Raw genomic sequence first — 17,104 nt, forward strand, 5'->3', positions numbered from 1 at the left:
AGAATAACTATCACAACCTGAGAATATTTTCTTAAGTAATTACAAGATATATATGTGTGTGTGTGTGTGTGTGTGAACTTCTTATAAACAAATAGTTTTTACAAATATGTATTAAACCAGGCAATTAGTGACCTTGTATAGCCTTAATGGATATCTTTTTGATCTTTGTTTGGCCTGAAGGGAATTTACTCCAATCTTATTATTCTGCATGGCCAGAGTCATGCTTGATTTTCTTAACTTTTGGCACATGGTCAAAGGCAAAGGAAGCTGACTGTTCTGTTAATTGTTAAATTGTTGCTATTTTATTTGATGGAATAATTGTCCAGAAACCAATTAGAGGCTTTCTGGGGGAATTATGCAGTAACAAAAATCCAGTTCAGATTCAGAGCTGGCCAGCACGGTTTTCACAGTTATTTTGTGTTTCTTGGGTTTGATAGCAAGCCTTCTGGCATTTGGGGCACAATGCGAGGAGGGGAGCTCTTTGAGGTTGGTCAGGTACCTGTTTCTAAGAGACTGCCAGACACCAAAGAGAATGTGAATTGACTGCTGGGTTAGAAATGTCAGCACACTTATCTTGGGAGGTGGAATAATAGAGCAGTTTACAGAAGCACTAAAGATAGATTAGATTAGATTCCACAGAAACTGGGGCTGTTGCTTTCCTTTGGAGAAATGTAAAATACCAACACAAGATGCTCATTTTGAATTCACTTTTTCTTTCTCAGAAGAGAAACTTAAAACACTAGTCAATTATGTTTTATATTTCCCCTCAAACTATTTTAGTGTTTTTTTTTTCTCCTGATACTTAAAATAAAAAACCTGGGGTATTTTAGCCACCTGTTTAGGATTCTAAGTCAGTATTTGTGAAGAGTGGAGGAAGACTAGGTCTGAGCTTCACCATTAGAGGATAGACTGGATTTGGGGGAGAAGTCAAGTAAACGCTGTCAGATATGCAAGCACGGTCGTCTTAAAGTTGGCACCACTGAAGGAGATCTCCACGCGCTTTCCTCTGCAGGTCTGTGTTGAACTTCAAGGAAAAGGTCTTATTATATTTTCCCTATCCATTTATTCAGTTTCCTCTTATTATTTAAACTTATGAACTTAAAAATGTCTGCCTGTTAACTCTTGGTTTATCCCTGAACTTTGAGCAAATGATGTCTGTTTGCCTTAAAAGGTCCTAAAATGCTGGTGTGTGGGTCTCAGGGGCAGCAGTCCCAGTAGAAGGGAGGGTCCTGGGTGGACAAGGCAGCAACATATCTACTAAAAAATCCAAACAAGAGCAATAACAACCACTTATATATAGCAAGGATCACTTCAGAGAGGTCTTAGAAAGTTCTATTGAACTTCCCCAATGTGAAAGCCAGGAGTTACGGTTTTCAGGTGTATTTTGAAGGTGACTGACCACATTGAATTTGAAGCCCAAACTTCAGATTTGCACTCCAAGGTTGGGTGTGTTCTCATGTACCTTGAGTATAATTATACTAGCTCTACATATTCAGACATTTAAGAAGAAAATGACACATATCAGGTTTTCTCATGACACTTTACATTTGATAAGCACTTACATGCTTTAAGAATGAACATTTTAAACATTATATTCAAACAGTGAGATACTTAGTACAATTGCTAGGTTGAAACATGCACACAAAGCTTCTTAGACGTAACCGAGTGGTTGTGTGACAAGCCTGTATGACCACCTGCTATTTCAGTTTTCATTTTGAATTTAACCCTTGTAGTCATTACATTCATTTTTGATAGAGCTTTATTTGTGCACTCATATCGGTATCTGGTTGCTGATTGTTTATTGGAATTATTAAAATAAACTCAACAATATATGACTTGGTGTTTTAGACACTCGAAATTGGGTAACAATCAGGTATCTGTGGTTTGGGTGTCAAGGAAGACATGAGGCCCAGAGACTAATGGCATGATAACCCACCACAATTTACCATCAAGGCAATTCTTTTAGACAGATAGTTTTAACAACCCACACAAATGTTTGGAAAGACAAAGTTTAGGGCACAACTCATTTCCAGAAGGTTTGTGGTTTTGTGGACAGATAGTTGTAGCAACCGAAGGAGATGATTTGTAAGGAAGAGAATCTGGAAGACACATCTGCATTTTCAGATGTTTCTTCTTTTGTTCTGGGCCCCAGAAATGTGCCTACATAGGACAGAAAATCATACATAGCCCAAAACTGGAGTAAGGGAAATATCACAATATATTCCAAACATAAATTCATAAGGGAGGAAGTTATAAGACCAAGAAAGAAGACTGTCAAAAAATACTAATATACATTAGATATAAATATATTTATATAGATTTCTAGAACTTGTCTAGAAAGGGATACATACATGCATGTATGTGTGCATCCATCCATCCATCCATCCATCCATCCATCCATCCATCCATCCATCCAAGTGTCACTACCTCGTTCTTTCTAGAATGACTTTTTGTTACCTAAGCACAGAAAACCAGAGTTCTGTTCCTGGAAGTATGCATGCTGTCTTCTGGCTCATCTGTAACTAGCTCATGTTCCCAGACTATTATGCAGATTCTTTTTCTGGCCAGAGACTCACAGGTTTGCATATTCTTTGATTCACATATATATTTTTTAACACGTCCTTTTGTAACTCAACTTACACTCTTACACTTGAAATATATTGTGATATTTCTCCCTGGCCCCTTTTTTCCCAGTGAGAAAACAAGAGGAGGACTACATGATACAAAATAAAGCAATGACTGTGACTTGTTCTTTGTACTGCAGTGGGAAGCAGCTGGCTTGGGGACTTGGAGATACCAGTGTCTGGCTTGATAGCATATGTATAATATTATATATATATATTAAATTGTTACCTAAATTCAGGTAGCAAGTTACAGAGGCAAATGTGAGTCTTTCCTTCTGCATTAGAAGATACTTCTAGTGTTTTACAATTTACTTATTTTTTAATGTGTAAACAAAAATTGTAAAAAAGATTGCAAGAATTTTCTTTGTCCTTTAAGATCCTAAATTTGACTGCAACTTACTTTAGCACTCAAAACACTTAGTAATCAAAATTAAATAATTATTCTTTTTTTCTTTTGAAGTTATTTTTCTTGGAAAAATAATCAAGAGAAAGACATGCATGTTTGGTTTGATCAGATAGCCTTTTCCGCTCAGTGTCTTGGAGGGAATTTCTGAAAGTTTTCATTCAACAAAGGGATATTTCTTGAGCAAAGACTTCCAAATCTTTCTATTCTTTGAGGTTGACTACCCATCAGTCACTCTTGGGGAAAAATCAGTCATCTGCGTTTTCGTTTTCACAGCTATGCAGAGCTTGTTTTATACAGGTGTTGGTCGCCTTTGCTCGCCATTGTATTTTAAGGCTCCCTCAATCTCTTAGAAAACCTCTGTGCTGTTTCTGTGTGGAAAAGGTGTACTGCAATTGTTAAGTGACAGACCCTGGACACTTAGGACATTTTTCTGATTCATACTTTGTGCTTGTTGCATATGATCCTAATGTTTTGAAAGAATAAGTTGAAGACTCAGTTTTTTATTTTTTTTTGTACTAGCTAGTTTTTTATTTTTTGTACTAGCTGATATGTTGGTATGTTTTATTACACTTACATTCCCTCTTTCTCAGATTGAGTATCCCTACCCAATGATTGCCCTTCTGTCTCCCTTAAGTACCTAGAACAGGGCTTTACACAGTTAGGAAAATGGGGGACGTAGGCGTCATAGCAGCCTTCACCACAGGACATGGATTTAAGAATATTCATCCACAGAGGTATAGGGTGAGCTTATGAAACTTGACGTGGTGGAGGCAGATTTGGAATCTCTGCGGGAGCAGCCGTTGTTGGCACTCGGGTCTTTGGGCACCGCCCTTTTCTTCCGGCTGGACTTGGCTGGGTCCCCGTCATTGGGGTCAAACAGCACGGTCACCGACTCCATCCTGCTCACGGTGTACAGGCTGCTCTGCCGCGTGGGATGAAACCTGGTGGTCTTGAGCTCCAACTCGTCGTAGGTGGAGACTTGGATGAAAGGACACCAGCGAAATGCTCTCTTGAAGCCTGCGCGGAACCTGAGAGGCAGGAGAGAAAAGTTGTTTTCAAGTGGGCATTTCCTTCCGCTGCCTTCAAAAAGGATATAGACTAACGCTGGTTTTGAATTTAGCCAAATTCTACAGAGGCTTAAGTCTGTGCTACAGAATCAGTTCAGTGAGTTCTTGTTCAAAAAAAAAAAATCATTTCCGTCAATGGGGAGATAATTCATCAAATTGGAAAAGCATGGGGTTATCAACGTGGGAAACTGCTTGTTGGCAATAATCTCATACATTTACACAATTAATTGCATGAGGTTGGCAAGTTAAAATATTTAAAAATGGCATACTATATTTCAAATGTTTTTTTTCCAGAAACAATTGCACATTTACGAATTTGACTCATTTAATGTTAGAATTAGTTGTTAATATTTATGGTTTTACTTAATCATCTATAAATATGTGAAATTCTTCTTACTGTACATTATTAAATGAAGTTGATTTAAAACAGATTTATTGCTTGTACAGTGGCTTAAATTGAGATATGGCTTATGCAATTAGTTTATAAAGAATGAAATATTTAACCAACTTATGGCACAGGTCTCTTGGTGTCTTCCCAAGCTAGGAAGCTAGCACTTACATCTACATAAAGAACCATTTCTATTGGTCTATAAAATCTACTGGTTTATTGAGAGAATTGTCAACCATGCTGCATTTTGTCTTACTCCTCTGTGCTCAGTGCACCCACAAAGTGGGGTTTGGTTTTTGAATTTTTAATTTTTTAAAACAAAGAGGGCACAGTTAACCTTCTTTACAGTATTACATTGGTCATCAAGGTTCCTGCTTTATTACATTGGTCATCAAGGCTCCTGCTTTATTTAAAGACAAGATCTCACTTTGTATCCTTCGCTCAATGCAAATTCACCGTCTCCCCGTCTCAGTCTTCTAGACTGCGGAGATATCAGGCTTGTGCCACTGCACATGTACAATGATGATTTGTCTTTAAAAAGATCTTCTGCTTGACGTCTCCAACATTCTCACTAGCCATCCCATGGAAACTACATCCTCTCTGTCACTTTGCAAGACTGTGTGGGAAGGACAGGAATTCTCCTTGCTTTGACAGTGATATCCACTTTGAAGGATATTGATAGGAGAACTTTATGAGCCGAGCCGAGCCCATCATGTAAACCGTTATATCCTCTCCCATAGAAAGTGTATTTTATTTCTTTTAAGAACTCTCATGTCTTTGGGATTGTGGATAAGCCTTCACTCACGAGGAATTCTTTTACAATGCTAGATACAATTCTGAAGGTTTTAGGGGAGAAGTTGTCTTTTGTAAAAACCACCCAGTGAAAACTTCTAATGCAGTGATTCTTGACCTATTGGTCATGGCAGCTTTGGGGGTTTAACTGCCCTTTCACAGGGGTAGCCAACGACCATTTAAAAACATATTTACATTACAATTCATAACAGTAGCAGAGTTACAGTTATGAAATAGCAATGGAAAGAGCTTTGTGGTTGGGACTCATGACAACATGAGGAACTGTATTGAACGGTCACAGCATTAGGAAGGTTGAGAACCACAGTTGTGCTGACCCTTTCAAGAACCCAAGTTTTAAGGTGGGACATTTTGTGAAGTATAAAAAGCTTGCATCAAGCTTTGTGTTCCCCTCTGAGTTCTTACACTGAACATGAGTTCTCCCATGTCTGTACTTTAAATCAGTACCAAGAAACCAGAGTGCTTCCAGAGAAGGTGGAAGGGTTAAGAGACCTGGTATTCAAATACCTTTTATTCAAACAGCAGTAGATGATGGGATTGTACATGGTTGAGCTCATTGCCAGCCAGAAACTGGCCAGGTAGATCTGCTGGATGTATTTCCACCGGTTCAGCTGTTGGTAGATGGCAGTGAGAATGAAATAAATGTGGTAGGGCAGCCAGCAGATGGCAAATGTCACCACAACAACGATCATCATCTTTACAACCTGGGAAGAAAGGGGAAAATCACCGTGAGCAAGTTAAAAAGTCATTAAAATAGTTTCAATAACTTTCTACAGGTTATTTTTAAGCAATATAGCTAAGTACATAAACTATATAGCATACTAAATGACTAGCTGAAGCACTGTAAATGGTAAAATGAATATACTTTATATTTATGCATACACAATGCTTATTTAAGCTGAATATATTATTCAGGTATATTATGCCACAATTCCATCGTTACCTAATAGTAAGTGGCAGGCACACAAATATGATTGAGTGTATTTTCATTGGTCTGGACTAGGGCTAGGGATGTAGTTCAGTGATAGAGTATTTGCCTAGAATGCACAATAAGAGCCTGGTTTGATCCTCTGTACACACAAAAATTGACCTAAAAATGTGTTTACAAAAACCTGTGGAGAGGAAGGCAGGTACTAGTTTAGGTCATGATAACGTGGAATGTGTAATGGTGAAGATATATTTATGGAAACTAAGCCATTATGAAGGTATATTATTCTACAAGAGATGGACTGGTTCTTCATTATTTGTAATAGTCTTCTCAGAGTTATAGACCATTTAAATTTTGTTAATATTGTGCTCATTAGGCAACTGTCTGAGTATTTTTTGTAGAGATACTGTCTCTGAATAGTTATTATTAATATAATAATCTAAGGAAATTTCACTAACTTACAATTTATAAGTAAGTGTTTGGTTTATATGGTTGATTTGTGTTAGTGCCATTTACTGGTAGGTAGGGATTGGAGAGATGGCTCAGCGGTTAGGAGCACTGCCTGCTCATCCAAAGGTTCTGAGTTCAATTCCAATTATCCACATGGTGACTCACAATCTGTAATGAAGATCTGGCACTCTCTTTAGGAAGGGAACTGGTCAGTCGTCCTCATCAACTTAGATCAGAAAGCTCAATATGGACAAGTTCAACAGAACCACCATATATGGGCTGCCCATGCATGCCTCAGCATTGCCAGGGCATAAATTTTATTTTTTTTCAGAGATGGATGTTGTTTTCAGAACAAGGAGAGTCCCTGTCTTTCTCACAGAATCTCAAAAGGAATCTTCTTGGATACTAAATTACATTTTTTTGCTTCCATAAGTTTGAAATTTAATATCTAGAAGATTCCATTTGAGTAGGACAAGATTGTGTACCGATTCCTTTAGAGTTGAAATCTTCCTCCCTGAAGGAAGGCCCTTGAAGGTTTAGGGAGCTCTAAGTGGAAATGTTTCCTCAGGGAAGTAGAGTGGGAGGCTCATGCATGATACTCAAAGAGTAAGCAATCCATACATCCCCGAAAGTCAAATATTGCAAGTTCTCAGGGTTTCTCCCCAAGGTTAGAGAAATAGTAGACGGTTGCTGGAAAAGAGATCTGACCTGTTTGCTGCCTTCCAGTCATGCAAATACCTTAGGGATGCAGCTTTCCTGAGTCAGGGTTTGGGGATGCAGTTGCCTTGAGTTACCTCTGCTCCAATAAATAACTCTTTGCCCTTATTAATTTCAGCACCACAAATGAATTGATTGTTTTATTGACTGAACTCCACTGTAATTATTACTTTTATCTGCCATTTGTTTCCTATCTGGGGTAAATGGAAGTTTGTGTCATGTCTCTCCAGTCTTAGAAGCTATTATATATAGGGTTGAGGAACAAAAATTACAGTGTCAGAGGTGTGCTGATTTTCTATGAGTTATTATTCAGGGAGGCTCCGAAGGCCCCACAAATCATAAAGGCTATTATCTCTCTTGTTAATGGCATGCCAGACCTAGCTGATAAGAACCTACTGCTGAAGTTACCAAATGCTGTATTGATCAACAATAGTCCTACTTGGCTACAAACCCTGAATGCTGCAGTACCAAAATACCATGTAGTGGATGTCTGCTGGTGCAATGATGGCCTTACTAGAATCGACAATTTTCTGGTTGAATTTGAGACTTGCTCCACAGGAGGAAATTCACATCTGATACTGTAAGCTAGGGTTCAGTGTGTGTGTGTGGGGGGGAACTACCGCTACTGCTTTGTTAAATGGGTGTTATGTCTCTATCAAAATGTTTTCAAAACATTTTTGCTTATACTCCCGCCATTCAGTTAGTTGTTGTCAATTTCAGTCATGGAAGCCATGGGTTACCATAAAGACTCGTAACCACTGGTGAAGCCATGAGAAGTGACTATGGCTGTGGCGTAGTGGTCCAATGCCTACCTTTAGACATGCATCTAGATGATGGCGTAGCTCAGTGGTATATAACTTGCCTTTCATGCAAGAGGCCCCAAGTTCAATCTCTAGCAACACACACACACACACACACACACACACACACACACACACACACACACACAGTGGTTAAGATGGTAGATGGCTGTTTGTAGGAAGTTAAGACCTACTAGGCCAAGAGGAGCCAACCTGGAGTCTGCCTGGTGCTGTCAGAAGTCCTGATCATGCCTAGCCAATGAGGCGTGACCACGTGATGTCAGCTGTCAATGGATCAGAAGGCCTGGGTGCTGGGAGGGTTTATAAGTTTTTTCTCCATTGTTAAATAAATGACTCTGCTCTATCCCTTTCTTCAGACTCCCAGCATCTGTGACCATTGACGTCATACCTTCTTATCTCCTCCCCTGAAGAAGATGTTAGGGTCCAGTTACAGCTATCTACAATACCCCTGTAAGGCTCAGAAAACATTATAGATGAGAGAACCAAAGAATGTAAGAGCTGGAGAAAGGGAAGAAGTTTAATTTCCTCATAGTTAGAACATTCTATATTGATGTGAGGTTCCTTAAGTTCTGAAAAGTTTTAAGTTAAAACATGGCCTCCGGGAAGAAGAGGGTGAGTTTAGAAGACTCAATAAGTAAACAAACTTCACACAGCTGGGGAGGTTGAAAATTATAAGATTCATGGGCCCTTTCCCCACAGTCATAGAAACATTCAACCATCACTCGAGAAGAGATTCTATGACATGTTGAGTTGGCACTGTAAGCCATACAGAGTGATCTAGGGATGCAGCCTTCACGAGTAAGACATCACTCACCGTGTTGGGGTGAGCTTTTCAGTAAAGTGGCTGCCTTTGACTTGTCTCTTCTAAGTAATGCCTTAGCCATACTCCCTTAAGCAGCCTGAATAAACTCACTCATTCAACCAACCTGGACTCTGGTGTAATCATTACTCTGGTCTGTCTTTGGTTCTCTACCTGGAGTCAATAAAAGTTTGTATTGTATCTCCCCAGGAAAAGTATCACAAAATGCCAAGTTCTATTTCTCCTCTACCTGCCTTTGAGTTCATGAAAAGCAGAGATAACCCAACACAAGATCGGTCTCTAATATATTTGGGGATAAAAAATAGAAAGAGAATATATGCACGATGAGCAACAATTAGAGTGAAAGGAAATGAATGGAAGAATGTTTTATGTGTCTATGATTGAACTAAAATCTCATTCATGCGTCTATAAGAAAGATAGAAACAAAAACATCACACACTGATTGTATCATCAATATGATTATCTCTTTTAATATTTCTCATTACTCAGGTACCTGAAATCTCTTCATACTTCTTTAGGAATTTAGAAATAATAAGTTCAGAATAAGATAAATCCAATAAAACAATTTTGAGGCATAACCACAGTCAGATTAACACAACTCAAAGGAATAACCTGATGCATGGCCCATGAGGCATCTTAGAAGTAGAAAAATACATTATTTATAAACTCCACTTGGCATTTGACTACATGTTGTGAATTTAGATGAGAGTTGGAAAGGTTAAGAATCATTATTCTAGAAACAGACAAAGCCTGAAATGGTCAATGCAAATGGTAATGCTTCTCTTAGGGTCTAAATGCTGGATGGTACAGGTGATTAGTGCTAACCTCAGGGGAAACTGGCCATTAGAGCAGAAAACCCAGGTCAATAGCTCAAAGATTGTTGTCATTAGCTCTCCAAGTCATTTGATTTTTGTCATTATTCTTTAAATTTTATTGTTATCTGAAGATCAAATTTCTGCAGTTAGTTTCATGGTTCTTACTCATGTATTTGGGAAATTCAAATAAGGACCATGCTTTAATTAATTCAGCGTTACACATTTCAACAGGTTATGATCTCTCTATTGTTCAGGGGGAAATTAAAAACTGCTTTAAAAGACAGGTTTAACTGCTGTCTTTTATGGGATGAAGCTTATACTCAGACCCTTACTCCTTTGTTCTTTATTAAAGCTTGATGGAGCCAATGACAACATGTGGGATATTTTTTGAAGTTGAAAAAGGTATATTGCTTCTGAGGCAATAAGATTTTCTACGATAGTGTTTGGGTCTTACCATCCTGTGTTGTCTGTGGTATAGGATTTTACCAGCTACAAGAGAAGGATGCATAGACTAGTGACGCAGATCTTAAAAGGCTGTGATGTTTGCTTTTATTTGTTTACTTTAGTTTTATGTTGTCTATCCACCTACTTACTTATTTTTGAATGTGTGCAGGTGGTGTGGGAAGTCTTTCTGTATATGTGTTGCTTTTATTGGTTAATGAATAAAGCTGTTTTGGCCTGTGGTAGGACAGAATAGAGCTAGGCAGGGAAAGCTAAATTTAATGCTGGAAGGAAGAAGGCAGAGTCACAAGGAGCTGCCAAAGGAGAAAGATGCAAGCTGCCAGCTGGAACCTTACCAGTAGGCCATGAGCTAGATATGCATAAGTTAATAGGCCAAGCAGTGTTGTAATTCATATAGTTTCAGTGTGATTATTTCAGAGCTTAGCAGCCAGGCAGGAACAAGCAGACTCCCCCAACATGTGAGCATGCGTGTGCCATGGTGTACATCTTCAGAGCTGTTTGTCTCCTCTACTGTGTGGGTACCAGGGACCCAGCACAGGTCTTCAGGCTTGGTGGCAAGCACATCTATCAGTTGAACCATCATCCCAGCCTAGTACCTGTTTTTAGTAGTTAAGAATCCACTTCAACCACCCATGCAGAACTGAAACACAGGTCATATGCCAGTGAGACAAGGTCCTACTTCTTCTTCATGTGTCAAAGGGAAAAGGAAATGTTAGATTTTGGTGCCTTGCACAGGTCAGATTGAGATGCTGGCAGCTCCTCTTGTCTCTTATGTTCAATCACTGCAGGGTGGATGGTTTTCAGGTTTAGGCCACAAAGAAAGAATTGAACTAGGAAATTAAAATAACTATCAACTACTAGAAAAAATCTTGGAGGAATATTTTTCAGTACAATATTTTGCATTCTGAATGTCAAAGTAGTTAATCCTGCGTGAAAGACTTTAATTAGGTCTCCACAGAGCACATAGAACTAACCAATATTCTATTCCTTCCTGATTGTGTTTTCTGTGTTAGAAACTTAAGAGGACATTGCTTTGAAAAATACTGGCCTCCTTATTTGAACTACAATTACTAGTAAAACACAACAAAAAGAAAATATTTAAATTTAAAATACTATCCCACCAGTTACTTGAGCTTGATTTGGGCACTTCATTTTCAAAGACAGTGCTTAAAATTTTCATTCCAAGTAAGAAAATAATTCTGAATGTTGTCAGTTATTTCAGAAAATTTGAGGATATAGATATATTGTAAGGATATTATGGTAGTAAACCTAAGGTCATCTAGGAATTAGACATTATTCTAATTCTAACTAACATGGATATCTACATAACCAAGGCTTGTAGGAAATTATATGAGGCCCACGTAAATAAAGACAACTCCTATACTCATGTATTAGATGAAATTTTCGCACATACACATTGTCCTTGCAACCTATTTTCTATATTTTATTAGTCACAATTAACTTTAATGTTATTTTTATTTTCTAATTGGAAACACAGCCTTTGAGACTACTGTAAGATTTTAGCACTATCTGTCTGCCGGATTTCACTAATATATGCAGATCCGTCTTTGCAACCTGTGATCCGAGGATCTGAGGAAAGGCAAAGGGCTATAGTCTAATGCTGTAGACAGTTTTACCTCCGTTTCTGTGTATTTTTATATATGAATGTAACAAAGAAAACAACGATCGAAGGACGGTTTTTTGAGTTCAGAAAAAAATGTAACTAAACACCAGTAAGCACATAGTAAATATTTAAAGAGCAGCCCCTCCCCAGAACTTCCTCAAGACAGACCAGTTTAAACACAGTTGCCTGGCACATACTCAAGATGCTACCTGGGAAAGCACAAAAGCCAGGCAGAAGGCCATAGCCCCATTCAGGGTACACTGAGGACAGCTCACAGCATATCCTTCAGACAGATCGGGTTCTGTGGCTATGTTCTGACATCTGACAAGAATAAATTTGTCTTATAGATTAAATGCAAATCTTTGTTACAATAGGCATGACATCATATCCAAGAACCACCCAGAGAACAAAATGCACTTGAGGTAAAGGGTCCTTTGCCTTGTTTTTTTGGATCCTCTCTTACTGTTACCAATGCATCATTTTTTAAAACTATATTCTGATATATCATGATATCAAAATAATTAAAAAGATACAGCCATAGAAAGGAGATATGTGGCATTATAAAAATACATTAAAGCAAAGGGAATAGAAATTGGTTTTATGGGATTATGATAGATAAGTTATAAACATCTGCCCTAGCCTGCATTATGTGCCCTCCAAATGTAATTATATCTTGATGTTTGAATACTCAGTCTCTCAAAGGTGATCCTATTTGGATAGATGGGATTTTTGCAAATGTGATTTTGTTAAAATTCTTGATAGTGGGCTCCATCCAACATGACTAGTAGTTTTTGGAGAAGAAATGATTTGACATATACACATCCCCAGGGAAGCATGTGGACGCACAGATGGCACAGATGGCCACCCTCTTGCAAGAAGAATAGCTTCAGAAGAAGCAGCCTGTGCTTCTCGTTCACCTGCACTTCCAGCCTTGAGAATTGCAGGAAAGTGAACCTTGCTATTTACATTTTCCAGTCTGGTATTCTGTTGCTCCAGAAAAATAATGGTGGAATTTGTTCATGAGAAGTAGGATGCAGATGCTTTGAACCAGACTCAAGGAATTTTGTTGGCTCAAGAAATTTTGATATATAATCAAGAGCCTGGATTTCCTCTTAGGCCATTGATAAAACAGATGTGAAAGATTTTTTTTTTTAGTGAGGGCTCATGAAGAGACTAGAACACTAGGGAAAGGTTTTATAATTCTAGACATGTACATATATAACAATCGATCGACTATTTATTCATTAGATCGGAATGTTTAAGCTGTATCTGGTGAATTCTGATAAAATGCGAACATATTAGACAATGCAGGAAAGACAATTTTTGTTATCTGGAAAATAATATAACGAGATAATGTTCTGGTTTTTGTGAAAAGTAGAGTAGGCAGAGAGCTTGGATATTAACAGCAGGGAATTATAAAGTTTGAAGGCGTGGCCTAGGCTCCCTTGCAGTTGCTGGCAAGATGTGAGAGGACATAGAGAAAGAAGAAATTTTAGACAAAAATTAGGAGTCTATCTAATCACAAACATGTGGGAGGGTTTGTTTGGAGATAGTATAAGCATATGGCCACATGCTCATTTGATAAAGTGGCTACAGGAAATGACAGAAGGACCTAATCAGGTGTCTCAGTGAATGGCAGAAACACAGAAGGTTTTGCTAGTAGAGAATCTTCCAGCTTTGAATTTGGGGACAGAGATGGGACTGAACAAGGAATGGCATCCTTCAGGTCAGACAGTAGAGCTGTTCTGTGGCCTGACTGTGTTTCCCTTCGAGAACACGGAAAAAAGACAGGGTTAACAGGGCTCTCTTGCCATCCTGGCTCCAAGCACACAGACCTAGAGAACTTTGCTCAATCATTTAAATGCAATGGAATTTTTCCTACTATGTTTCAAACTTTCTAACCTTCAGAAATTGGAGAAAGTGAACCTTGTTATTTGCATTTTCCAGTCTGGTATTCTGTCAACTCAGAAAAATAAATGTGGAATTTGTTCATGAAATGCGGGCACCCGATGTAATAAATATTTTAAAATGCTAGGAGTCTTGGAGCCTATCCTTATTCTTTTTTTGAGTTCTCCTGCTTAGAGGGGAAATATCTGTCCTGTGACTTTTCTGCCTCTGTATTTTGGAAGCAGGTAACTTGCCTGGTATCAGAACTGTTAGGTGAAAAACTTTTCCTGGGGAGATTAAACACACACACACACACACACACACACACACACACACACACACACACACACATTTCTTCACCCCAGAGAGGAAACCTGTGAAAGCTCCAAATAATGGTTATACCAATGTTCAAGTTGGCAAACAATTGAGTTCTTTTGGCGGTTACTAATTGAAGTATATATAAGGAATTATTTACAAATAATTTTAGGAGTGCCTAAAAATATCAGGTCTATTATGAAAAGTTCACCCCAACGCTGGTGAACACACCAGAAGCCTGGAGCTTTCTGGGCATCTTGTAAGCAGTCCACAGGCCCATGTAACCTCTTCTCACAGCTAAAACTTCTGTCTGCACCTGGCCTGTTGCCTCCCTAAGCAGGTATTTATTTCTTTGTATACTGTGGGACAGGGGCCATAAAAATTTTTTGGTTCTAGACATGTGACCCCCAAGTTTCATTGCACCCCCTCTTCTGGAGGAAGTATGTCATCTGGGAAGCAAAGACTGTTGCACAACAGCGTCTGCAGGTAGAAAGAATTTGTATGAGAATGGAGATCTTCCTTCAAGTTCAATCCATGTTTCAAGTAAGATGATGTACATGCATATGTATATGTTTGAATTTAGAAATTGATAAACTAAATGCATGTTGCATGTAAGACAGACTTTGGAGGAAGTAGAACCCAGAATAGTATGGGTTGAATTGTAAGTGTCTCACATTCACGTGTTAAAGTCTTAGTTTCCAGTAACTCAAGAACATGATTGCATTTGTACAGACGGCTCTTAAATTAAGATGAGATAATTGGAGTGCGTGTTGATCCAATCTAACAGGTAACACACAGAGAGAGATGAGTGACCCTGTGAAGAAACTAAGTTGTTGCTGTGTGTAAGGAATCAGGCCAGATGACACTTTGATCTCGGACTCAAAGGCTTCAAAATTGTAGGAAAACAAATTTGCAGTTTAAGGCAATAATTTTGAGGTGTTTTCTTTAATGGTAGCCTGAGCGAGTGTCTTAAATATGATGTTTGTGATAGACAGTACACTATGTGGCTCCATTAAAGAAGAACAGAGAGTAAATCATTGTATAGGGTCCTAGTGAGATGCAGCTCTCCAAGGTGGTTTAGCCTGTAGGCCCTCCTGCAGCAGTAAACAGAATAGAGCAGGGTCACTATTCCTATCACTCTGGCATCTTTTAGGTTAAACGTGATCTTTCTCACAAGATCTGCCTTCTGTGCTAATTCCCATATAAAGAAGGGATGACAAGCGCACAGAAGGTTTGTTTTCTGAGTGAAGACAGATTAGTCTTGGTTTTCATACAACTCACAAATCAAATTGAATCTGTCACCTGAGCTTAGACTGAAGAGCGAGCCTTTTTGACAATGCTTCTTAGTTATCACACTTAAGGATTCACCTTTGACAATTTGTTTGTTGTTAGAGGACTAAAATAGAAAATGGTGACCAGTGCAATGTTCATGATTGTTAAACAACAGACACGGACTTATTTGCCAGTATTGCAGTGGTCAGAATAAGACCAATTTCAACAATAAATTTTAGATGAAATCCCCAAATACGGTAAGTATTGTGACTGATTTTGTTTTGAGACATCTAATATTTTTGAAGTCAAATATAGTTTTAAAAGTACTATCTATTTTGGAGGTATGTATGTGAGTAAATGAATACAAACATGTAATAAGGATACATATTCATAGTGCATATAGTCAAAATATGTAAAATACATAACAGTATAAATTGAGTCTTGTAATAGGAATAGGAGTTTTTAAAATTTTTATTAGTTCTTTGAGAATTTCACGTATTGTGTTTTGATCTTGTCACCCCTCCTGGTTCAACTCTCCCAGATCCAATTCCCTACCCTATATATACATTGTTGTACCCTTAAAAATTAGTGACCACTTTTTGCTGCTTAAATATACATGTATGTGTGGCATTCCACTAGAGCCTGACCGACTTACTAGGAGCCTCTCTCTTACAAAAAACTGACTCCTCATCTCCTAACTATTGGCTAACGATCACCAGTAGTTCCATGGCTATGGTGTGGTTTCCTGTCCAAGTTCCGTCTCCAAGCTTGGATTTGGCCTTGGGTTTGTGCACAACATGGCATGCTTTTACAAATGCTAAGTTCATATGTGTAGCTGTCCCACTGTGTCTATAAAGTACTGTTTCCTTGTAGTCTTCCACTACTCCAGCTCTTACATTCTTTCCACTCTCTCTTCCTCAGTGATCCTTGAGCTTTGGGAGAAGGGATTGTTGTGTATATTCCATTTAGGACTGAACATTCTGCTGACTTTTACTTTTTGTGCTTTTGTCAGTTGTTGGTAAACAGTCTTTGCTAATCACCATCTAGATCAAATAGAAGCTCATATGACGAGAACTGAGAGATGCATTAATCTGGGTATAATGATATACCACTGAGAGTTGGTTTCATACTAGTTGTACTTAGCAAAACAATAGTAATAGGTTCTCCCTTAGGGTCTATGACCTGCCTAGCTATAGGTTCTTGTCCTGATAATGGTACCAGATATTGGTTTCATCTTATGGGGTAGGACTTAAATCCAATAAGGAAGTGGTTGGTGGTTGGTTACTTTCATGATGTTTATGCCACTATTGCAACAGTGGGCATGTCTTGCCAGGCGAGGTTGACCATTTTTGACAAGCATTTCCCTCCTTTTGTTTTGTTAAGGCATCATGTCTTTCTGTATCCAAGGCTGGTGTTGATCATCCTCCCAAATGCTTATTTTATGGATATGCATTACAGTTCTGGCTTCCTTGTGCAGATGGCTAATGTGTTACATGGCAATAGACAAAACAGAAAGTCACTTTTGTTTCCTTTTAGGCTCTTCTCTAATAAATTCAGAATGGGCCAGCATTATTTTCAAATTTTCCATCTCACGGTCTATTTGGGGATTTTTCCATTTAAACATCTATTACTGCATTTCTCTCACTATTTTTCTAAAGATTTCTGTTTATACCTCTGTGTTGCTGAAGGCATTGCTCA

At 38.4% G+C, this 17,104-nt stretch overlaps 1 protein-coding gene across 1 annotated transcript in view; it reads right to left on the minus strand.

The window, feature by feature from the left end:
• Window positions 1–3,541: 3,541 nt before the first annotated feature.
• The window catches only part of Tacr3 (tachykinin receptor 3), a 67,153-nt gene continuing 53,590 nt past the window's right edge, over window positions 3,542–17,104 (minus strand). The window contains exons 4-5 of the mRNA XM_075981289.1: window positions 5,803–5,999; window positions 3,542–4,058 (exon numbers count right to left, since the gene is read on the minus strand). Coding sequence (XP_075837404.1) covers window positions 3,743–4,058; window positions 5,803–5,999 — 513 coding nt within the window. The 3' untranslated portion in view covers window positions 3,542–3,742. The remainder of the gene's footprint in view (window positions 4,059–5,802; window positions 6,000–17,104) is intronic.

This window comes from Microtus pennsylvanicus, chromosome 7, assembly GCF_037038515.1.
Source record: "Microtus pennsylvanicus isolate mMicPen1 chromosome 7, mMicPen1.hap1, whole genome shotgun sequence".
Classification (NCBI taxonomy): Eukaryota; Metazoa; Chordata; class Mammalia; order Rodentia; family Cricetidae; genus Microtus; species Microtus pennsylvanicus.